The sequence below is a fragment of the Marmota flaviventris genome, chromosome 16 (genome assembly GCF_047511675.1).
Source record: "Marmota flaviventris isolate mMarFla1 chromosome 16, mMarFla1.hap1, whole genome shotgun sequence".
NCBI classification, from domain to species: Eukaryota; Metazoa; Chordata; class Mammalia; order Rodentia; family Sciuridae; genus Marmota; species Marmota flaviventris.
The window spans coordinates 5,469,594-5,495,005 of record NC_092513.1 but is presented as its reverse complement, the minus strand read 5'-3'; the positions used below and the strand labels follow the sequence as shown (position 1 = coordinate 5,495,005).

At 38.1% G+C, this 25,412-nt stretch overlaps 1 protein-coding gene across 1 annotated transcript in view; it reads right to left on the bottom strand.

The window, feature by feature from the left end:
- The window catches only part of Neto1 (neuropilin and tolloid like 1), a 101,274-nt gene that overhangs the window by 7,479 nt on the left and 68,383 nt on the right, over positions 1–25,412 (bottom strand). Inside the window, exon 7 of the mRNA XM_027935336.2 lies at positions 18,401–18,629. Coding sequence (XP_027791137.1) covers positions 18,401–18,629 — 229 coding nt within the window. The remainder of the gene's footprint in view (positions 1–18,400; positions 18,630–25,412) is intronic.

Sequence of the window (25,412 nt, the reverse complement as noted above, 5' to 3'; positions counted from 1 at the left end):
TCCTCAGGCAAGTACCCTACACTGAGCTAACCCTCCAACCCAGTGAAGACTTTTTAAGGATCAAGATTTCTTAAAACTACAGTCATACATAATGGCATTTTTTTTCATTTTCAAAACTAGTGCCTGTGTTTTACAATATAAGCTTTGTTAGTCTATTTGAGATATGATTCAAAATGGTCAGGAAAATATTTTGCATAAGGCAACTTGAAATATTTTAACACTTTTTCTAGAGAAATTCTTAAAGTTCTCAAACCCCAAGAAGTCAAAAGCAATACATAGCTATCTTGGATTTAGGCACAGTACCTCCACCCCCCACCCCCACCATTGACTTTTAAGTTCCAGGTAGAGGGTGCAAAGACTTCCTAGTCTGTTTCATATATATATGAAAAAGTAGAGAATACAGTCATTTTGAAAAGAACAGTCTCATACCTGACATTTTATTGAGTTAGTGACTTGTTAAGCACTATTAAAAACTGCTATAATGTGAAATTTAATCATCTAATACATTACTGCAAAAATCTGCTTTTTATTATGGAGCTAAATTTGAATTTCTGTAGCCAACCATAATCATTTTTGTAGAACTTATATGGTCTCTTGAGCAGATAATAAATGATGTCCAAATCTATACACAAAGTATAAGGGAGTTTTCTGCAAATTGGTTTGAATAACTGCAAAATGGTTTTGTAAAAAGCATGACTTAATTCACTGCAGTGATTTCAGAAGGCTAGTCATCCAACAAATAAAGAATACCTGTAGAGAGACATGAATATTTATTGATCTTCCATAAAGAATTGAAAATTATTATAAAAATTATCTAATAGAATGGGTTAACTTAATACTTCTAAATGTGTAAATAAAAGCATTACTATATTCTGGAATTAAGTGAAGTTCAATGGTATGTTGATAAGAGCACTGAAATTTGAATTTCAAGTAGTCCACATTGGTCCTACTTGTTTCTGTTTCTTATTAATTGTGAAACTGTCAATTGATGTGCTGGAACCAGTAACCAAATTTTAGTGGTTTTACTGACATTCGATAGATAATCTAGGAATACCAATAAATCACATTCCTGATGCTTCTGGGCATTAAATAATTTTGCAAACGTGCCAGTTTAATTGGAAATCATCATCACTCTTTTTTTGCATTATTTTAGGCAATGCTTCATATCTTTTCTCCTTTAGTTCTGATAATTTATAGACTTACTGGGCAAATGACAAACAAAATACGTGCATGCTCCGTCACACACAAACACACCCCAAAAATGCAATTAAACACTGCATGGCTAAAAGCCAGATCTATAACATCTATAACTTTGAATAAAAATTAATTTTTATCTTATAAATAGCAAAAATATAATTTTATATTGGTTTCTGAATGTAGTGAGATTATCTGGATACTTCTCTGATAAATATAGATAGGCAGTGGCTCCTTCAAGATTCTCATTTCTCTTCTGCTTAAGAACTCAAAGGGTACTTTCTGGTAACCAACTCAAGCTCACAGGAATATTGGTCTCAAGGCCTCCTGAGCATAAGCTGTGGGGACCCTCCTACTACAACCCCACTTCATGGGCAGAGAAAAAGAAACTGATTTGTTAAAATGCAGCGAAATAATCTAGTTGGTCAAGAGAATGGCATACGTATAAAATACCATTGCTCTTGATTTAAATAACCACGTAATAGAAAGTGAACCCCATAACATTGCCAAAGGAGTCTCCCTCATGAATCAGCCCATGTGCACAGTGAAAAGTGTGCTGTTTGGGCTGTGCCATCAACTGGAATTGTAAATAAAGCTCAGCCTTGTGACTCTGGCTGCAAACAGGAAGAATGCTTATGTATTTGCTTCTTCCTTGAGCAAAAGCAGGCTTCTGAGACTGACCAGTGGCTGTGGGCGTTTTCAAACTCCTTGTCTGGAGCTGGCTAAGCATTCAGTTACCCAGTTACCACATCTGCCAAATAAGGGAAGGTAATGCTTACCCAAGAAATTGCATTATGTCCAGAACGTAGTGTGGCTATACAGATGCACACAGAGGCATGTTGGTAACTGTGTGAGGAGAATGTTGCACAGAGGCTGTGAGTCAAAACATCTCATTTTGAAGCATGGGCCCAGCACTTCTTGGTTGTGTGACTCTGAGCAAGCATATTCAAATGTTTTTGTTCCAGTTTACATCTGTCTGATGGTGACAATCTTTACCACATAGAGTCATCATGAGAATTAAATGTGATAAACTCATAAACACCATAAAACAGATACTGTCCCAGTGTATATGATAAATAGAGTTTAGCTATTTTTGAACTATTCTACTATGAAACTTACCAAATATAAAATAAAACTTTTCAATGCGGAGGAGATGAATGATACAAAATTTAAGTGACTTACTGGACACCGAATTTCTTAACTTGTGAAGTAGGGACTGTCATTCACAGACCCTTGTTAGCACAGCATGAGGATGAAGAATTCAAAGATATGATTGGGGTGTCCCTGAAACTAGAGATTCCGTGGGGCTTAGGTACATTTATATCCTGGAGGGTATATGTCTCTGCCACAACCTTGCCCAGCATAAAATACTATGGTTTGATTCTAAAAGGGGAGAAGGACACAGAATTTATGCCTACTAAATATCTTGATAATTGTAAGTTTCAGCATGGGGTTGTACTATGTAATGGGAGAAAGACTTAACTGTTTAAGATATTTACTTTTGATATTCCATTTTTAACAGTTTCACAATCAAATTTTTAACAGTTTCACCATCAAAATAATATGCATTCTTTAACATCAAATTGTCAGGTAGATATTCATGTCTCATTTGGAAAGACATGATAAACAGTATTTAGAAGAGAATGCATCTTGGTTTGCTGGCTCCAATATAAAAGGAATGTTTTCTCAAAGTGTTGAGTGACCCTGTACAATTGAGGCATGAATTAAAGTGACAATATTTTTCTTACAATTGTAGTAACACAATTTTTAGAAATTGCATACATCCAGATTTTATTTTTATAGGTATTTTAACTGCAATTTTCCAATTCAAAGTGTCCAGTGAATAGTTATCCATACATTTCATAACAAGTTCTTTGGAAACACAAAATTTAGTACAAGGTTTAACTCCAGAGGGGAATAAGTATATTGTGAGAAAGTGAGACCAAGAAACAGGGTTTGGGACTTGCTTAGAGTCAGCTGCAAACTGAAGTGGTCAGAGAAGTTGCACAGCAAAAAAGCCTGTTCAACTTTGTTTAACATTTAATCCAAGTAGTTCTAATTTCACTTGCTCACAAAAAAATAAATAAATAAATAAAAAATAAACTTCAGGAAGTATCACCCTTGTGTTTCAAAATCATAACAAAAAAAAAAATCCTTAATTCTTAAGGAGATATAGAATAGTCTAGGATATTACAAGACATACACTTGGGTGACAAATAAGAACATACTTTTGAAAAACTATAAAAACTCTTATGGAAATGTTATTGAAAATACGAAAGTCAAAATGCAATAGTGATTTCTAGAAATTACTCCAATTACACTGTACTTAGCACTTTTCAGATTTTTTATATAGACATATATACACAGAATTAAAAGTATATGTATAAAAACACTTGTGTAGTTTCATTATTGGGGAAAATCTCATAACATTTCAGGAAAAGAATATCAAATGTTAACCAAGAAATCCAATTTTGTCTTTGGGATTTTTGAGTCTGTAAATGGTAATTTTTGCATGACATCTATACTTCGCTATATTCAAGAATAAAGAACTTAAAATGTATTTCATTGTTTCTAGGCTTTGGTTGTTTTAATTTTTAATTTTTTCCTTTTGTTTTTATTTTTTTTTTCCTTTTTTTTTTAAACTTACATCTGTTCCCATTCTGACCACAAGGTGGCGGTCACACACTAAATTTCAGTGACAGTGTTTCAATCCTTCATTAGGATTGCAGGCACCTGTGACTAACCACGTTTATATGCACATCCTACTGACTCTTTAGAAAGAAACTATTTAGCAGGAGACAACAGAAATAATTTTGAGCACATTTTAATTAGGAAGAAAGAAAGATGGATAGCCAACATACAAAATTAAGGAAGTTTTACAGAGTGTGTTAAATAAGGATTCATAAAATACATGCCTTACAATGCCACAGACCTCACCACGAGTACAGCATCATTCTTTTGTGTGTCTGATCTGTCTGATCTGTTAGCAAGCACTGTTTTGAATCCACAATTAAAGGGCTTTATACTTATAGTTGCTACTTGAATGCTGAAGCCATTAAAGCTTATTCTATATGGATTATTCCATTCTCTGTTTTTAAAATAAATCCAGTAATTCACTAAATAATATTCAAGAACTATTAAAATAAAATTGAAGTAAAAGGGGTAGATTTCTCTCTGAAACACTGATAATTCAAAAACCTGTATTTGTGACTAGTAAAACTATCATCTGTAGATTAGTTCAAATAAATCATAATACTGCATCAAGAAAATCTGCAAGTAAAGGCGGTATTTTATAATATGCTTCGATGATTCCACTGATCATCTGAACATGCACAAGTCCCAGGGTCAAATGACCCTCTGGCCATGCCACCGTTCTCCCTGCAAGTCCCCCTCATTTCCTGCTTCCCTTATAATCCTGTCTTCTACCTCTGCCAGCCTGTGGGCACAGCCACGCGCTCCTTCACACACATGCACACTTACCGCACATCCGCCCACACCCCAGTGCCACCCCCACTCCCTTGGGACTTCTGCTTCTTTTCTTTCTTCATTTTCATTCTTTCCTCAGTCGTACTCTGAGCGGCAGTGCTCACAAACATGTCAAGAAGCAGGTGGACAAGCAAGTGGTTTGGAGGACATTTGCAGCTTTTTGCTTTATTTCTGGGATTTGCTTCTTATTTTTTTTTTAAGTGATGGGAGATTAAACCCAGGGGTGCTTTGCCACTGAGCCACATCCCCAGATCTTTTTATCTTTTATTTAGAGACAAGGTCTCGCTAAGTTTCTCAGGGCCTTGCTGTGTTGCTGAGGCTTGCCTTGACCTTGTGATCCTCCTGCCTTGCCTCCCGAGTCACTGGGGATTGAAGGCGTGCACCCCTGCACACAGCTTGGACCCATGTCTACGTTTATTAAAACTTTCTGAACCTTAAGATGCTATGGAGCCTCTTGCTATATTTGGTCCAGAGATGTGAAAAAAGCTTCCCATTGTTTTAATCATGTCAACATTATATACAGTTAGGTAGTGAATTCATATTACATAGCAAAATCTAAACTCCCGTTGATTTTATTCGTGGTAATTTTGATCAATTCAGGTGTGCTCTCTGCCTTCTGAGGCCACGTTGCTGGTGTCTGCAGACGTCTGTAGTCAGATTTCCAGAGCCACCATTGGCTCCCTCTCTTCTCCCACCTCGTCCTTTTTGTGATGCCCTCAGCTGCACTCTGAGCCCACGCCCTTGACTCTGGGCTCACACCCGGCTCTGACTCATGTCTGAGAACCAGACTTGCCCTGATCATTCAAATGGCTTCTTAACATCTCCACTTGGAATTCTAGTTACTGTCTCAAGTGAAGCAGGGCTGACTGGGGCCACAGAGGATCCTTATCACCCTAGTCCTCTTAGTGCCCTCGTCCACCTTGATTCTTCCCCCACACAGAGTACAGGGTCCGGCCTCCCCCCAGCCCTGCAGGCTCAGGATTTTCCTGAGTCCTTTCTTCCTGGACAGCCTTGGGCAAACTGGCCATCACTTGTGCCTCAACCCCAGGCTCTTGTTAGAATCTCCACTGCTGCCACAGAGCATGGCCACCTCACCCTCTGCACAGGGTCTTTGGAGACACGGGCCACTGGGAGCTTGGCCACTGGACAGTCTCAACCAGACCGTGATTCCTCACTGCTAGAGATACTCCAGTTCCTTCCTTGTAGACTTAATTCCAAGTCCTTAGCTCACAGCGGCTTCTATGCTCACAGCCGCTGACTGTCCCAGGCCTACCTGTGCCTCCAAAGCTCAGATGTCACCAGCACCAGTACAGCACATGCACCTCATCCCCGCTGCCCCACAGGTGACCCCGGGTGGTTTCCTCCACCGCCCTTGTTAGGAACTGAGCTTTCTCTCTTTAATTAACTTACCTGAGCATCATTTACCTCCTCTTCTAAGACCAAATGACAAATCCCTGTGCTGCTTCATTAGGTGCTTAATGCAGGCTTGCTGGCAGGCCACGTACCTCAGTGGAAATTCTTGAGGCAGCACCATGTATATGAAGTGCTACCCTTTCACTAGATCTGACAGTAGCTTTGATTTCTAAGGAATTTCAAGCTTTTCCTGACAAAGTTGATGGAGGAAAAGAACTGAAGCATCAGAGATGGTAATGATAAGTAATCAATTCAGTATGCACTTTTGAAACTTCAAGACTGGATTGAAAATGTATATCTTGCTTTAATTGCTATTTTTAACTGTGGTATTTTAATTATAGGAGCAAAATTGTTAGAAAGTATAAAGTATATCAGGCCTCAGCATTGCTCCCAAAACAAATGTTTGTTTTTTTTTTCCCTAAAATAAATGGAAAATTTTCCCCTGCCACCGTATTTTAACCTTAATGTGGCCCTTATGCTGCTTAATTAGAAGACATGACATTCTATTTGAAAAATGCTAAAGAAATTTGAGGTCAAAAATAGGTTTGTACATCTTCTCTTCATGCCCTGTATTATTTTCATGTTTGTTTTGAAAAATCAATATCTGTTCCCAAAATGCTGTGACTACAGTAATCATCAAAAATATTCAGCATTTTCAAGTAAGGTTACATCTTACTCTTCTTTTTAAATATGGGACATTCTGTTCTTGAACTTGAGTTTAATCTCACATACAATTATTAGATTCCTCCTCAACCATGCATTCCTGCTATTTTAAAAGATATTATTTTAAGAAAACAGAAAGACATTTTTTGTGAAAATTATATTCTGCAGATAGGGACATTTTTTTTTCCTGTCACATGGTGTGAACCATATCACGAGTTATCTATTCCTTTTTCATTCCAAAAAATTACTGTATATTTTTATGCTATCATCTCTGCCTTGGGTCAGCTGCACAATGATTTATTCATTTTGTGCAATTAGATGCTGCAATTACAATGAGGAGATCCTGAATTGCTTTGAGTCTGCACTCTGATTATTATTAGGACTGGGACTCCAGGTCCAGGGTTCATTTAAGTGGCTGTTTTATGCATGTAGGCAACACTTGGTTCATTTAGACATATTGTTCTTCTAAAAGGTACCCTACTTGGTTTCATTGATAAAGATGCCAAAATCCAAAAAGATAACTTGCGGTAAATAAAGACCACAGACCCTGGAGCTGGTGATTCTGTACTTCATGTGCTAACGAATCAAGATACTAATTTTCTGTCTCCATGGAGCAAACCTATAGTGTGTAGTTTCAGTGATGGATGTGAACTACAGCGGCTGCAGAACGAGAATCAGAGAGATCATGCATATCATCCCAATGGATCCTTCCAAAAATCACAGGAAGCCAGCTGCCTTCATGTTTGTCCACGGGGTGGCTTGGGCCCACCACAGCAGGCAGCGAAGGCCCCACATGCTGAGCTCTTCAGGGAAGAAACAGGGAGCTAGGTTGTTTAAATTAATGCAATTGTTTTGATCTAACAAGTCACTAGAATGAATTGACTTTAATGTTACGTGATTCATTAAACTATGTGTCTATAAACACATAAAACTTTTTCAGGGATTGGAGTAACCATGTCAAAAATAAAAGTCCATCGAGAATACATTTCAAATTTAAAATACTTTTGACAGGTGTTTTCTTTTATGGTATGATTGGGCTGAAAGAAAAGTCTAAAAAGGTGAAAAAGAAGAAGATAGAGGAGAGAGGGAAGAAAGGAATGAGGATGGTGCCTGGCAGATGATATACTTTCACCACTTTCCTTAGCTTAATAGCCTCATTGCATTTGAAAGTGAGGAGTGTTAACTATCAAGGTTTCAGGGTGCTATGATCCTGCTTGCAAGGAGATACCAGCCACCTTCTATTGGCTGTTTGTTCAGTTCCTGACACATGTACTCAAAACTTTACCCATCACTGTGATGTTTCCCCACTTTTTTGAAAAGGGATTAGATGTCTAAAGTCTAGTCATTACATATAACAAAGGGGCAGAACTAATTGGCTGGCCCTAAGCACATGCTCTTACAATTCTTATCATCTTATTATAGATTTATTTTTAAATAACAAAACAAGTTTTTAAAAGTTAATTTGTAATTTTGTTTCTGGAAAATAGTGAGCATTAGTTTTAAACTTCTAAACACATATTCACCTTAAAATTCCAAACACATATTCAATTTATATCAATGTAAATTATATTGATCTTTAGAGCACATTTCCATTTTGTAGATATTTCTGTAGTGATAAAATAATTAATTTAAAAAAAAATAATTCCCTAATGGTCAGGGGGCAAGGGAAGAATGGAGGAACTCTGGATGGAGCAGAAGGGGAGTGTGTGGGAAAGAAGATGGTAGAATGAGACGGACATCATTACCCCTATGTACGGGTATGATTACACGAATGGTGTGACTCTGTATCACGTACAACCAGAGAAATGAAAAGCTGTGCTCCATTTGTGTAAAACAATAAAATTTAAAAAAAAAAAACAAAAAAAAATTGATAATTTCTTTATATAAATGAGAACTTAATAGTCGTGAGGTGGACATGTGTTCAGATGCACCGTTATCAATTGGCATTATATACGACCCAGCTTCAAGATTATCTAATTCGTCTTCCCATAATTTCAGACAAAGAGCTCATTAGTTAATAAAATAAGAAAAAAAGTAGAAGAGAAATATCAAACCTACTGTGGTAAATTGAGCAATGCCCTCTCCCTCGGTGTCCTCATGTTAATTATGAGAGCCTTTGAAGATTACAGTCTGTGTCTAAAAACCTTCACGGGTGCAATGAAATTAAGGCCTTCCAGGTGGAGAGACTTCCCTGGATCATCCAGGTGGGTAAGTGTAATCAGTAGACGGAGAGGGAGAGAGAAGGCGACTGGGACAGAGGTGGTGTAACAGACAACAGAATTATGCATGGTGCTGTGCTGCTGGTCCTGAAGAAGTGGCATGGGCCAAGAATACAGCCCTGGAAAAATGTAGGGACCTTCTTTCCCCACAACCCTCCAGAAGAGGCAGATAGTAAAGGGAACTGTTGTTTAAACACTCCCTTACAACTACAGTAGGAGACTGAGGCACCATGAGTAGCAAGGGTTGGCAGCTCCGGTGGTCAGAGCATGGGCTGGCCAGCCTTCTGCAGAGGTAGGGCTGCTGTCCACACAGCAAGGAGGGGAAGTGGCAGCCAGAAATGGAAAAATAGGAATGGACCTCCACTTGGGAGGACAGCTGCTGTCAACCAGGAGTCTCTGACAATCCACATTGGACTGGCTGTGAAATGTGCCCAGGGTAACATCTTTCTGTCTTTACAGTGTGGAGGTGAATTCAAGGGTATGTTCGCTCAGAATCAAGTGGGAGGCAAGTGCGGAGGCTCTAGTGTCCTGGGAGGTTGCACACTGCAGGGCTTAACCGAGGGACTCTTCCCCCAGGACTTGGTTGAATGCATGTCAGATGACAAACTGGAAAATGTCTACTGTGGTGAATTCACAGTGGTTTTTTTAGTCTGAGATGATAGATCATTAGACAGCAATGACATACCCTTAGCTATCAGCATAACTAAAACTGTATTGATCGCTTGTTTCCTGAAAATATAAATGAGTATTAATCATCTCAATTTAGAAAATAGTATGTACAGTCTTATTTTCTCAGACTTAATACCTCCAATTAGATCTTGATTTCCTATCTATTAACAAAACAATGTAAATATACCCGAAATCAGAAAAAAAGAATAAAGAAACCCTCATAACCTAAAAATAATTACTATTGATATCTTAATTTCATTGTCCTCTACACATGTGTTATGTGTTGAACAGATGCTGTATACTAAATATGGATCCCATATATTTACAGTATATTGGTGATGGCATGTGTGTTGATTTCTACATGCTCTTAGTGACTTGTTTCGGTACAGTTTTAGGCCAGATTTCACCCACCCCATCATCTTAACAGTGAAGTCTATGTGTGCTCCTAGGACCACTGAGCCAAACCACTTAGCATTTTCCACTTTTTCCCATTATTTCAAACACACCCGTCACATAGTCCATTCTCTCAGAGGTTACTAGCTTAGAGGATGAGGTGAGACCCATCTTGGTCTGCTCTCTGTTCTGTAATTCTGCAGCCCAGTTTTTTACTGCCCTTCAGAATACTTTCCTTTTCCTCCCAGCAGCATTTTGCTTTCACCTCGCCCTGCCTCCTCCCAATTGGGCATCCCATCCCTTTGTTAATAACTGGGCACATGAACAGGCAATGGCATTGTGATTTGACATTATCATGTGCACTTTTGCTTCCTAGATCATTTGCTCTTTTTCTGAAAATCAATCTTTCACTCCATTTGCCTCATTTTCTAACAGGATGCTTATCCTTTTGTTTTGTCTTATTCAACGTTTATTCTTTGGAGAATAAAAATTTACTTATTGCCTGAGGTTTATCTTGCCAACTGTTCTCTGATTCATCTTTCCCCTATTTATTGTACCTACAATGTTTTCATATTAACACATATTTTAAATTTTATATGTTTGAGTAGAATGATATTTTCTCTTATCCATACTGTTTTTATAGGTACTTTAAGAAAACCTGCCAAACTATGACACACGTCCAGCATTTCCCCAGCATGCTTTGTGTACACTTGAAGTTTACACCTGTGCCATCTGGTATGATGCTCCTATATGACAGATATCAGGAAATACTTCCTACACCAAAAAGTGGTCTTAATCTTATTAGGACACATCAATTCATAATTTTGAGGTATATAGACGTATGTCCAGATCAATTTACAATTTAGAAAACACTATATTTGGTCACACTGCCTTCTTTAGTACATAAAATTTTCTTTATTTGGAGAAAAGCAGAATAAATACATTGCCTTTTGACCTTAGGAAGTACCACAGAGTTGTAGTTGTGTTTGCCTTCACCTTTTTTTTTTTTTTAGAGAAAAACCATTATTGTTGAATAAATATTATTTCTGTGAAATATTGCACTGAGAAGATTCATGGTTTTTTCCCGTCTTCTCTCTTTCATTCTTTAAATAAGGAATTCTAATTTGAAAATGTGCTCGTTTACTTTTCTGTAACTAACATAAGGTCATCTTTATTCTGTTTTGTTCTGAGAAGTGGTTACAAAGATAAACTTGAGCATATTATTGTCAGCATACTTGGTGCATATTCTCAAAGTGTCACTGAACATGGTGAACCAACTCATTGACATTTAAAGTTATCATCTGTAATTCTTTCTTGTTTAAAGTCCATCAAATTTAGTTTATTGAGTTTTACTTAGTTATTTCAAAATTAGAAGCAAGCACTATCCAGGACAGAATGCCAACTTTGTACACAAGGCCCAGATGGAAGGCTATACCATGTTCTTGACAGGAAAATATAAAAAAAAACTGAGGGCTGAAATCATAACCCATCACCTGCAGAAGAGCAAGGATCCAACTAATACAGACAAGTGCTGAGAAAAACACTCTGCTAGCAGGAATTCAGCTTTGTAGAAGAAAAAGTTTTATTGGGTAATTACTAAAGTCAATGAGGAAGCGTGTGGTGGGAGGTGCAGAACAGAATACCAGATATAAATGAAGATTCTGTGAAGTGAGTCACACCCCTGAGTTGAATTTGAATGAGTGTGGTTCAGTAGCACATTAGGAAAAGCAACCATCTTACTCAGCTGTGTGCATCAACTTCTGAGTGCTCAATTGTTTACACAGCAAAAGTGCAAATAGGAATAACACAATGAAAAATCACTGATGCTTAGGCTTAGAAGATAGTGGTAGTTACTCAATTTTTAGGGTCATCTGATGTTGGAGTAGTTATTTTTCCTTGCTTTTGAATAATTATTTCTTGCCACAGCTCACAAACTACCAAATTTAGAAATAGTAATATATTCATGATCAGTAGTAAATTAGTGTTTTATGTAATATGTTAAGATTGACACTTATATCATTAAAAATCCACATCATTGCAATAGGAATATGTTGGTTTCTATGACTGAGTCCTAAAGTACCCCAAAATTACTGTCTTAAAACAACAGCCATTTGTTATCATGCCCTTGCTCATGTCACACGTCTGGGTGGGACTCAGATGAGTTCTTTCTTAGGGCTGTACAGTTTAATGTCAAGGTGTGAGCTTCGGTTGGGTTCTCAGGTAAGCAGGTGGGCTTCTTCGACTTCATGGTGCTGGGGGAACTCAGTACTTTGGAGTTATAGGACAGGGCTTCCTGCTTTCTTGCCGCTTTCCAACTGAAGGATCCTAAGCTCTAGAATACCACCTGTAACTCCCTGCCCAGGTCTTCTATGTGACAGTTTGTTCCTCTGTGTCCAGCAAGAACAGGTGCTACAGTGCAGAATCTTTCTGATTTCTCCCATTCCTGGCTTTCAGAACTTCTTTTAAGTGGGAATATTTGATTTAGGCCAGACCCACTAAGATGGTTTCCTTTTAGATTCATGTAAAATCAACTGATTAGGGACTTTAACTCCATGTGCAACATCACTTTTGTCATATAACATAACATGATCATGGAGAAATCACCTATTACTTCTACAGATTCTGTATCCAAGGGAAAGACCAAAGTTTGTACAACCAGGGTTAGAAATGTTGGGGTCCTAAGAGAATTCCCATCATTCTTCTCTGGCTGCCAGTGCTTCATCATACGTTTGCCTTTGCCCAAGGTTTCCATGAATATCATTCTGTGACACATTGACTCAAAGCCCAAAATGTGATATAAAACCCATTGGCTTGAAGTTGGAAATCTTGTCATCTAAATTATCAAAACCCTTTGATGAGATTTCCGGGTGTGATCCTTGATGATTCTGAAAGCCCAGGGGGAAGTTCCTCTCCATGTGTGGGCACAGGAAACCAGAGACAAGATCTCTGGCCCCCAAATTCCCAGCACATCGTGGGGGGGGGGCAGGTTTAAAATTCTGGTTCAAAGGGACAATAGAGGCAAAGAGGAGTAACTAGGTTACCATCCTTTTGAAATCCATGAGGGGAGATGTTGATTTTTCTTGAGTATGTTTTAAGGTCCAAGAATCACCCTTCTGTAGCTCCTAGATCTGCTGAGTTCTCTCATGCAACGTAAAATATATATGCAGCTGAGTAGTTTTATCAGATTGCTTCATTTTGGGGTTCTGACAACCTTTTCTTTTGCTTCTCTGTCCCTTTCAATCCAAGTTGACAGTATTTCTGCTGAAATGATTTTCTTAAGAACCTTGTAGGCCTTGCGTGAGATTCAGTGAGTTTTGCTGCATTAAATGAAGCCACCCCTATAAATCACTTTGAAATGGTCCTTTCTCTGGGCTCCTGCTGTGAAGGCCAGAAGTCTGTGCCCTTCATCCTTCTGGAAGCCTGCTACTTTGATGTAGAGGCACAATTTCACCTCTTCAAAGCACAATTTTTGTTGCTAAATACTGTGCGCTTTGATGCTTCTAATGGCTTAGCAAAGCCTGTACAGCCACAAATTCAGTCTTTTCTCTAAGTCATACTTTCAGCAAACACCTTTACTACCATGGATGATGGGTGTCTTCAAAACAATTTTGTTCAAATACACTTTTAGTCTAATTGTTCTTCCTTTGATTTGTTTGTCCCCTCTCACATGTACCATAAGCAGCAAGAAGAACCCAGCTGACTCTTTGGCACCTTTCTGGGCAGTGACTTCCTGTGCAGTCCATGATCACAACCTTGGTTGGCAGCATCCTGGCAAGACACGATTATCCTGAGCTTTCTGCCACTATAGACCAGGGATTCTCTTTCTTTCAGTTTCTGATAACAGATCTGAACTGCCCTCTGGGCCTCACAGGCCCTGCGAGTCCAATTTCCCACCATCTGGGCAGGCAGTCTAGGCTTTACCCTTCAGGCTCCTAAAAACACGTCTGACCACAGGAGCTCAAAGTGCTCCTATGCACCCATGTTTGTTACAGCACAGCCACTGTAACAAAATGCCATGAACCAGGTGGTTATAATCCACAGAATTTCATTTCTTACAGTGCTGGGGGTTTCAAGGTCAAGATCCAGGCACTACAAATTTGGTATCAGTGAAGTGAGAGGCTGCTCTCATAGATTCCTGTCTTCTCACTCCAACCTCACATGGCAGAGGGCTAAGTGGTCTCCCTTGGGCTCTTTTGTCATGGGACAACCCCATTTCCAAGGGCTCTGTCCCCCTGAAATGATCACCTCACAGAGGTCCCACCATCTCAGGGGGGTGAAAGTCTCCATATATGGATTTTGAAATGACAAAAACATAGATTAAGTATTATCTATATTATTATTTGATATATTACATTATGTATGAAATTATATATTATATGATATAAGCACAGAATTTGTAGTTATTTCTATGGTTTGAATGGGGTTTGTGACCCCCTACAGGTCTCAGGAGTTAAAACCCCACTTGGAAGTATTAAGAGCATGGAAATTGAATCTGACTATGGAGTTTAGAAGTGAAGTCTTTGAGAAATGGTTAGGAGTAGATAAAATCATCAGATTAGATTAAATCCTGGTAACTGTAGAAGAGGGGAGAGACCAGAGGGTGGACATGCACACACACTGAACCGTTTCTTACCATGTGATGCCCTTTGTGACCTTGGGGCTCTGCCAGTACCAAATGCAGTCCTGGACTGTTATGGTTCGGATGTGAGGTGTCCCCCAAAAGCTCACATGTGAGATGATGCATGAAGTTTCAGAGGAGGAATGATTGATGAGGTTATAAGAATCTTAACCCAATCAGTGAATTAATCCCCTGATAGGGATTAACTGAGTGGTCATTGAAGTGGTAGGGTGTGGCTGGAGGAGGTAGAAACTGGGGTGTGGCTTTGGGTATATATTTGTTTTTGGCAAGTAGAGTCTCTCTCTCTGCTTCCTGATATGATGTGAGCTTCTTCCCTCCACTATGCTCTCCGGCCATTATGTTCTGCCTCACCTCAAGTCCTGAGGAATGGAGCTGGCCTGCTATGGACTAAGACCTCTGAAACCCCGAGCCCTCAAATATCAGGAAATACCTTGATTTCAATGAATAAGGACCTGGTCTATGCCCACACAGTTCATTACCTATGATTCCATGTTTGGTTCATGTAATGGTAGAATTTTGTATGATTTTAGCCAATGAAGCAGAAACAAAAATCATGATAAAAAAATAAAAGCACTGCAAACACCCTAATCTATTCAGGATGCTACAGCTACATGCCACAGCTCATCAACAACAGAAACACGGAGCTCACAGTTGTGGGGGCCGGAAGTCCAAGATCAAGGCTCACGCAGCCTTGTGTCTGGTCAGTGCCCCTTTCCTGGCTCACAGGTGGAGCTCCTCACTGTGCCTGCACAGCTTGGAAGAAGAGCCAAAGCAGCTGAGACCTTTCATCAAGGCACAAACCCCCACCACGAGGGATCTGTCCTCATAACTGAATAGTCTCTCAAGTACCTAAAGCCTCACACTGGTGATTAGATCTCCAATATGGGCATTTGGGAAAGACGGACAGCCAGAACACAGTGGTCAGCATGACACTGAGGGTGTGCGAAGGCTGTGGGGGAGGCTTACTGTAACTGTACAAGGTGATCACAAGAACGCCATCTAACTCTCCCACCACCTAGTGGTCATTTATCCACTGTACAGGCACATCAAGGGTCGGGGGCTCTTTTCCCCTAGGCAGGAAGAACACACTGGTTCACTCACCAATACTGGATTGACTCCCAGAGACTATTTCATCTTTCAGAGCCAATAGATATATATGACCTACATGTGGTGTGGTATCAATTTGCCATTTCTTATGTATGTAGGCCACTAAAGATTCATAGAATTTAATAATCTATTGTAGAGTTAAAAAGAACCACAGATGCTAGTGATTTTTTGTTGTAGTACTGAACAAAGTAGTACACCAGTCATGCTGGATGCCAGTTGACCTTCCATTTCCAGGCTGAGTCACTATCCACAGCCTCCTTACAGGCACCCATGCAGTTCTTCTAGCTCACAGCTCACGTGACCTAGGCAGCTCCCCTCTAGTTGTCCTCAGTAGCTCCCTGTGATCGTCCAACACTGATCTGACCTTAGGCGTTGATCCACAGGCCGGAGCACACGTCTGTGTAGCTATCACACTGTGAACCACAACACAGAGCCCAAGAGGGGCACACCTTCTCTCTGGCGTTTGTCATGACCCTGCTGGTTCCCCATCTTTGTCAGCTTCCTCCAGTTGACTACTCTCCTCGAGAAAACCCAGAAAAGAACAGACGGCACCTCTTCCATTTTGACCATGCAATTTCCATGAGCCCACGTTTTGCACAATTACTGCATTTCCTTAATACACAGCTTAATATGATTTTTATCTGTTATAGCAGAAGTTTGGCTCATATTGAGTCTAAATGAATCTTTAAATCTTAAGAGTCAAGATTCCTCCATGCTCTGGTTTAGTTGATTTTTAAAATATAATAATATATTTTTCATTTTAACCCTAATGCATTTAAAAATACAGCTCTGATAATAATTCCAGATTTTTCATGATATTTAAAAAATCTAGAATATGTATGTCATCTAACATATTAGATTGCCTTCCATGTTTTTGTCATTTAAATTGAATTAAAATGGTATTGTCCAAAATGGGGAAGAATATTGAATAAATAAAGGACCCTATGGAGTGGCCAAATATAGCCAATCAATATATATATATATATATATATATATATATATATATATATATATATATATATATATCTCACATAGTTTTTGTGGTAAAGACAATACTCGCTACCAGCAGTGTTCAAGAACAAGATACATTACTATTAGCTAGATTGAACCTTTTCACAATGTATATATGTTTCAAACCATCATGATGCAAATGATAAATATATACAACTGTATCTGCCACTTTAAAGAAATAATGAAAATATTTATTAAACTTCAAAAAATGGTTAAGAAGGTATATTTTATGTGATTGTGTATCTTATCACAAATGCGAACTAAAATGATTTAAAGTAGACATGATCCTAAACCCTCACCAAAGTCACCATTAATTAAATTTGCAGAGCAATCTGTAGGAAGATATTAAACTTTTATTCTGTAGGATGAACTCCTTCATATTGTAGTCCAGAAAATGTTAATATGGTTTCAAATACCTACTGAAATAAAGATGCACTAACTCTAACATATCACTCAGCTCCAGAAGTGAAAACATGGTTCACAACATGCTGTTGGAATCTGACATCACGTGGGGAAGGATGTTGATCAACTGGAGGATGGCACCAAGATTTAAGAAGATTGAGTGACATTCAGTGGTTCTAACCTCATGAAGTTCTCCAACTGGGCAATTAGTGGGAAATTTAAAGACAACATTATTTATATAAAAGAATTGTCTAATACATTTAACTCTTGTGAATTAAAATACATATATATATATTAATTAATTAATTAATTAATTAATTAATTTGAGGCTGAGGATGTAGCTCAGTGATAGAGCACTTGCCTAGGGAATGTGAAGCTCTGGGTTGCAAAAGAAAGAAAAGAAAATGTGCTGTCCATGGGCCATTGTGCTACTGACCATAATAAAAAACTGTGAAATCTCATAAGCATTGTATTGTCTTTTTTATTTAAACAAGTATATGGTTTTGAAATAAAACATTGTTGATTCTTGAAAGCGGAATTTATCAGGATTCTTTCTGATTTGCAGAACCTTGTAAAATATGAAATTCTCAGGGTTTCTGAGATGTTGCAAATATGTCTATTGATACAATTCACTATTGGTTAGGATATAAGTTTCTAACATTGCTGCAGTGGCTAATTTTGAGTATCACCTATGGTGCCATTGTTGACATTTTTATGAAGCTTTTTCTATTTGCTGATTTTTGAAGCAATTCCCTCTCTTTCCATGCTTTAATTGTGACTCTGTAATCACAAGCCTATTTTAAATAAATGGGACTGCAAGAGAAGCTTACTAAAGTGAACCTACCAAATATTTTTATGCAGGTTTTTTTAAGATTTAAACTCAGACTTCATCAGAAGCTGCTGCTGCAGTTCCGCATGCTTCGCAAGAGCTAAACCAAAGACAAACAAGATCCATCATTTCCCCATTGTATAGGTAACTCTCACAAGCAAGGCCATGATGCATATGCCAGAATAAGTCATCAGAATGGAATGTGTCACTCTCTGGCCACTAGATCAAAACCAAAGAAATCTCAGTGGTTTAGCCACTTCTTAGAGAACACCCTGCTGTGCTCAGACTGCATGAAGAAAACACTATTAACGGGTTATGAGACTAGCATCATATGACATATTTGAAGGACATACAGTCAAGTGCAGAGAATCTTACGTTCTTGAAAGGATGTGAAGAGCATCTGGAATCGGCTGTTTCGACTACCCTCGTCTGCCCACATGCGAATCACCCCCAGACCAGTGCGGAGCATCACGTCATTAGCCACAGTGCTGCAGAACTTAGCTTTCAAATCCTCCACAGAACTGCTTCCATCGTACACAGCCACAAAGTTTCTTTTGCATTCATTTGAATTCTGCATCTCATAGTCTAAGAACCGTAAGTAAATCTGTAAAACAAAGATAAAAACATTTCTTCGTTTCAAAAATGTAGATCAGAAAGTACCAGAACTTCCTTTCTCTTTCAGGCTCACAAGACAGTCTTGATTGCAATCAGTCTTATTATTTTCCCCCAGTGGAGAGCAAGAAGATGTACAAGCAAGAACAAATTGTGTTGAATAATTTTTTTCAATATTATTATCTTCTCTTTACTTAAACGTATCATTTTCCTTAACTGAGTATTTTTACCCAAATGATCCTTATCTATTTTCATAACTTATTTGGAATCACTTATTAGTTTTGCAAACTTATACACTTCTTTGCTTTGGTTAGAAAAATGTTTTAAATATTCCTGACACATTCTTGTTAAAATTCCATAGCTTCCTTTTACTTCCAAAAAATATATGGAAAGAAACAATTTGTTAACTATTAAAGGAAAACAAAAATGATATCAAAAGTCTCTGATTTCAGGGGGCTGACATTATTTAACATGACTACACTGCTTCATTTTTGATGTGGAGTATATTGTAAATTAAAAATGGCAAAGCTAGTCTACACCATTCTCACCATACTTGGAGTCAAAGCATTTAGCTAAATCCACACAAATAAACATTAATTTAACAATGAGAAAAAAGCATGTGTGACCTATGTTGTATGCTACATTTTAAAACTCCCAACAATTCCATCAGTAGCTCCTATCCTATCTTATTCAGATGTGGAAACTCAGATGCTGAAGGTGTAAACTGGAAGGTAGTAGTGAGCTCTGTCTCACACCCAGTCCACATCCTTCCACATGCCACATTGCTTCAGACACACTGATTCCTGATCTACAGATACTATTTGATTCCATACCAACATTTATTCAGAATCACAAGCAACTGTTTCAACCAGAGATAAGTCTGTAAAGAAGCTATTTGTTCATTCATCCATCCATTCTGCAGCCTCCACAGGTTGGCCTCTTACTTGGCCCCAGACACAATTGTGCCTGCAATGGTGACCATCAGGAGGAAGGCCAGTGCTGACCCATGTGTCCATCTGGTCATGACAACAGGATACCACGTCAAACTGTGGGGATTGTATGAAGAAAGAGAAAGCCAGACTAAAAAGCCTAGGCACAATGGGAGGGATACTCAGATGGTTCTGGGATGAACTGCAGCCTTCACACAGGATCCCCCAAGGGCTTGGCTCTGTTTTTTAACATGCTTATCTATAGGCTACTTTGTTTTAAATCTGTTTCTCTTGATGTTGCATGAATAGAAAATAAAGTATGCATTACATTAAAAATGCATATCTTTCATCCTCCTGCGTTCATTTTTCTTCATTATGTAAACTTTGAATCTCATGAGAACTTTCCCTCAAATCTGATATGTCCACCCTCAATTTTAAATTCCTGTATCTCAATTAATAGAGATGGTCTTTTTTACTCAATGTTCCTGTCAAGTTAGGCACCAGCCCCTGCTAAGTTCACCTTCAAAACCACTCTTTTTGGTCCACAACAGATGACACCTGAATACAGCCTGCCACAGGGCCTGGATGTCTGCAGGTACAGACCCTCCAGTCTGTCCCCAAACCCAAGCCTACCCCACTATATTTCTAAGTAATGAATCTAATAATCACAACTCTTTAGTCAAAATCTTGAGCTGGTATAAAATAAAAATATTTAAAAACCATAAAGTGGCAAATTTGCCTTCCTTCTTATGTCCTCAAATTACATTTATTTGTTACAATGTCATCCTATTTGTACATGATGTTAGTTTTATACTGTACACCACGACCTTCTGCCAGCCTCTTCCGGAGTCGTCATGGTCTAGTTCAGTTGCTGCGTGTCTGGTTTGGAATTTTTTGTGATGCCTACTCCCTAACCCTAGCACAGCCTTTCTCAACACCCTCTATGCTACAGTGTGATTTTGAATGTACATTAAACTGAAATTACAGCTGATATATTCCTTCTGCTAAACTATGTGCTCATGAAAAGATTGGGCAGTGCTTTATATTTTCATGCCCTAAGCCTTAAACTATGTTTTGAAAATATTAAACATTCCACAAAAGTTCTGGAATCCACAGAACATAATTTGGTCAACTTTTGTTATGTGTATGGGATAATATGTAACAAGGAAGTCCATTATTATGTATAATTAAAATGTACCACTTAAAAAATTTTAAGCTGGGTGGGGTGGCTTAATTCCAGGGATTTAGGAAGCTGGGGCAAGAGAATGACATGTTCAAAATCAGCCTCAGCAAGTTAAGAAGGCCCCTACAAAATTTAGTGAGATGCTATCTCAAAAGAAAAATTTAAAAAGGGGCTGAAGATGTGGCCCAGTGGTGAAGCACCCCTGATTCAAAGCTCAGTAATAAGCAAACAAACAAAAAAAGATTTTTTTTAATTAAAAGAGAAAAAAAAATGTTTGAGAATGTACATACCTGCAAATGATTAAACAATTAGAAATCCTGTTTTCCAAACTGACTTCATTTTAGCATTGATCAACTGTTTGTTGGGAATCTATAAGCCAGACATTTGTTTTAAGTGCTAAAGACGATAATTATCTAGAATCATCATTTTATTACATAGTAGGAAATTATTTGAAATAATGGTCAAAACAAGGTATGGTGCAGATCTAAAGAATAACGAAGTATATAAAAAACAAACATGTTCAGTCTTTCAGGAAGCTGGGAATGTATTTTGACATCCTAGTGAGGCTGTCATAACATAACTTTGGGAAGAAGAACAAAACAGAGAAATACAAAAAAAATTCAATGAAAATGAGCAACAGTGGAGAACCCTGGAGCTCCAGGGCCCGCTGCCTGGCTGCAAGGTTTCTGCATCTAGGCAATCAAAATACTTGGGCTGGAGGGCGTCACGAAGTTCCAATCCAATACTGTGATGATGCATTTGAATCAACTGCTACTGCTGCAGCCATGTGACATACACATGCCAAGAAAGCCCGCACTGTCCTCATGCCTGGGTTGATGCTTTATGTTATTCCATTAAGAGTGCAAATATTACTCGCATGGCCCATTTATCCTCTATTTTTCCAACACAGTACTATGCTCCTGAAATAATCTGGAGAATTCCTGTGATGTCTAGTTTAAGGAAGCATGCATCCAAAAAAATGTTAGCATCCAAGTTGTTGCCAATCACTGCTCTCTGTGTGTCAAATATCCAGGCAGATTCTTTAAAAGGAAGCCCCCCACCCTATCCGATGATCTTACTAGAAACATGAAGCAAAGAAGACACAATAACTTGCACCAGACATATAAACAAAGTAACGAGAGGCCTAGAATAGGGTGAAAATCCTCCACCCTGGATTAAGCATTTTGCCACAATACCTTGCCTTCTTCTGACTAACTGTAAACAAATGAAAATACAATAAAAATAAAAGCTAAAGTTTAGCTATTCATCTAAGATAACAAAAATTTTAAATGAAACCTAAAGTTAAATAAATACATTACATTCTAAAATAGTATGTGACATAGTTTCTCACCTCTCAAAAGAAAACACAATTTCAACTGAAAACATACAAACTTACCACAAAGAGGAACACCCACGGGGTAGGGAAGGCAGTCTATTCACTCTTTGATGGGCGGTACAAACTAATCATCCTCTCAATAGTTCTGAAAGTTATGAAAACTAAACACTATGCCCATAGAAGGAAAGACACTTGAAATAATTGTTTGAAGGAAAAATTCGTAAGGAAATCATTTGACTAAATAAAGAATAAAACACACCTGATGTTTTCAAGCCTAATGTGTCTGAACAATTACTTCAAGTTTCTTATACTGCTGTACAATACAGCTTGAAATTCTAATGTATTATTAGGAAAAGAAAGTTTGCTTGGTATGTTGGCAGCAGCTCCTGACAGTGCACCACTTCACTCAGTTCCCTAATCAATAGCTACTTAGCTTAACCATTAAGATGAAGAAAAATGAGTTCAGAAAAATTAACGAATTTTTCCAAAGTGGCTCAGGCCCTTAAACAATGGCTTGATTTTAAGAACAACTCTGCCTGGCACATCACTGCTCCTGGTCTCACTATGTGAGCAGCCTCATAAAGAAGGAAGCTCAAGATGGAGATTCCAGGAAGAAAGCTAGACTCTTAAACAAAACATGCTGTAGCAAAAATAAGTAATCAAAGAGAAATAAACAAGCAAGCAAAGCAAAGCATTTCCATTTTCCTAAAGGATCTAAGAAACATGTTGACTGTCAAAACATAAAAGAAATTCATAGATCAGAAATGTGTTCCTTCAAAATTGATGATTGTATTACAATTCTTTAAAAATAGAATTATTTGCCAGGCACAGTGGTGCAATGCCTGTAATCCTAGTAGCTCAGGAGGCTGAGGTAGGAGGATTGCAAGTTAAAAGCCAGCCTCAGCAACTTAATGAGACCTTGTCTCTAAGTAAAATACAAAAAAAAAAAAAAAAATGCCGGTAATGTAGTTCAGTGGTTAAGTGCCCCTGGGTTCAATGCTTGGTACCAAAAATAATAATAAATAAATAAATTCTTATAAGAATATCACCATAGTTAGAAAGTCAGCATGTTTGGTTCCTGCATCGTCACTGACAGCAATGGAGAGTCTCTATATTTTTTACGAGGTAACTGACTGGCATTTGTACATGAAGTGCAATGACTGCATCGAAGTACTTCCTATATTTAAAGGGCATTCTTAGTAAGTAGAGCACTATTTATAGAGGACGTGAACAATTACCATCACTAGATTTTATATAATCACTGCTGAAGCATTTTATGCTTTTTCTGGACTTCAGTTTTTATATCATATAGAAGAAGAAATAAAACAAGCTAGTAGGGTATTGGCTGTCCTTGCCCAGAGCCGTCAGTGCAAAGGCTGGATTCCATCATCCAGAAAAGGTGATCAAGTGTCCCTCACTAGCCCTCCTATAAGTCATATGAAATCCCTCCCTGTGTCGAGTTTGGAGCAACTGTCTCCTCGGCTTAGCTCTTACGCCATAATAATGCCAAGAGAAATAATTATTCAAGTAGCAGATAATAGAAAACTCTTCAATTGCTCTGCTAAAGAAAAGAGAAAATGATAAACAGAATAATATATAACTCTAGTAAAATCGTCAGATTACAATCTCTTCTCAGTGAATCATTTTGATGCATTCTTCTTTTTAATCAATCAAAAAAAGTTGGAGCTGACAAGATGATTTATTGAACACGACGTGGGAAACCAGAATATTAGCAAGTTCTAGAAATATCTGTCTTTCAAATCACACTAATATGGAAGGCAGAATACTTGTTTTTACTCACAAAGCAAATAAATCTATCCAACAATATACTAAAGTAATATATTGACAAACAAAATTTAATACCAACTGCTCAGCCTGGTCCCTCCTCTCATGGTCAACATGACATGCAAACAAGAAACACTGAGGTGATTATCTAGGACCTGGAAGAGCTGCTTTCTTCATAATATGCAGAATTAAATATTCCACAGCCTGAGAAATGCTGCAAATGGCTTCAATAGCACTGGATACTTTATAAATAAAGCCATATTCTAGAAAATCACATACCTAGGACTTCTGTGGTTACTGTTTTAATTGTGACAGACATTTCAGGTCTATAATCTCAGGTGAGATATCATTTGAATTTGGAGGATAACAAACCAAACTATCGTATTTTTCCTGAAATGGGATCTTGATGCAATAATATTATAGTAATTTTCATGTAAGCCCAGAGTCATGTCAAAATATTTGAAGTTCATCTGAGTTTCCCCCTAAAATCTGATAATACAAAAATATTTCCTTAAAAACAAGCTGGGCCATAGCATTTTTGTTGGTAGTTATCTAACCTGCTAAGACTTTCACTTTGCCCAATTTTATTCTCATTTTTGTAAATACTGAAGGCAAACTCAATCTTCACAACTGGTATTAGTTATCATTGTAATCCATTACAGTGATTACCCTTAGTCTATTGCATTAATTTTTATTGCTCCATAACAAATCACCTCAAATTTAGCAGTTTAAACAACACCCATTTATTATCCCACTGTTTTATAGCTTAGAAGTGCTCCAGGCTTGACTGTGCTTTTCTGAGGCTAAAATCCTAGTTTCTTGAACTTCAGGAGGGTGGGCCTGTTTTCTTGATGGCTCTTTACCAGCGACTACCTTCCTCCTGGAGAACGTTCTTGAGTCACCTGGTTAGCTTCTCCTTTGCCCCAAATCAGAGAAAGCAAAGTTTTTTAAAAGGCTCATATGATTTGATAAGACTCACCTAGATAATCTCCCTCTTGATCAAAATCAACTGATTGCTAGCCTTGATGGAATCACCCAAATCCCCTTGCCAGGCACTTAATCATAAGCAGACATGTGGTATTCTGTCATCTTCTCAGCTCCAGGGTTGAGTCTGAAATCTTGGGTGCCCTCTTAAGATTCTGCCTCCAATATTCCAATATTCATGGTCATTATAAAGTCATTTTCACACAACTTTACTCTAAATGACCACAGACATATTTGAACATATTTGTCAGGTTTTTATGTTTATTTGATTCATTTTTTTTTTTCGTACAGGCAATTAAACTCAGGGGCACTCAACAACTGGGCCACATCCCCAGCCCTATTTTGTATTTTATTTAGAGACAAAGTCTCACTCACTAAGTTACTTAGCACCTGGCTTTTGCTGATGCTGGCCTTGAACTTTCAATTCTCCTACCTTAGCCTCCCTCCCAAGAAGCTGGGATTACAGGTGTGTGCCATTGTATCTTGCCTCAAAATGTTTTTAATTAGGTAAAAAGTTAAAATTAATTTGAAGTATTAAAGGATGGATAAATAATAAAA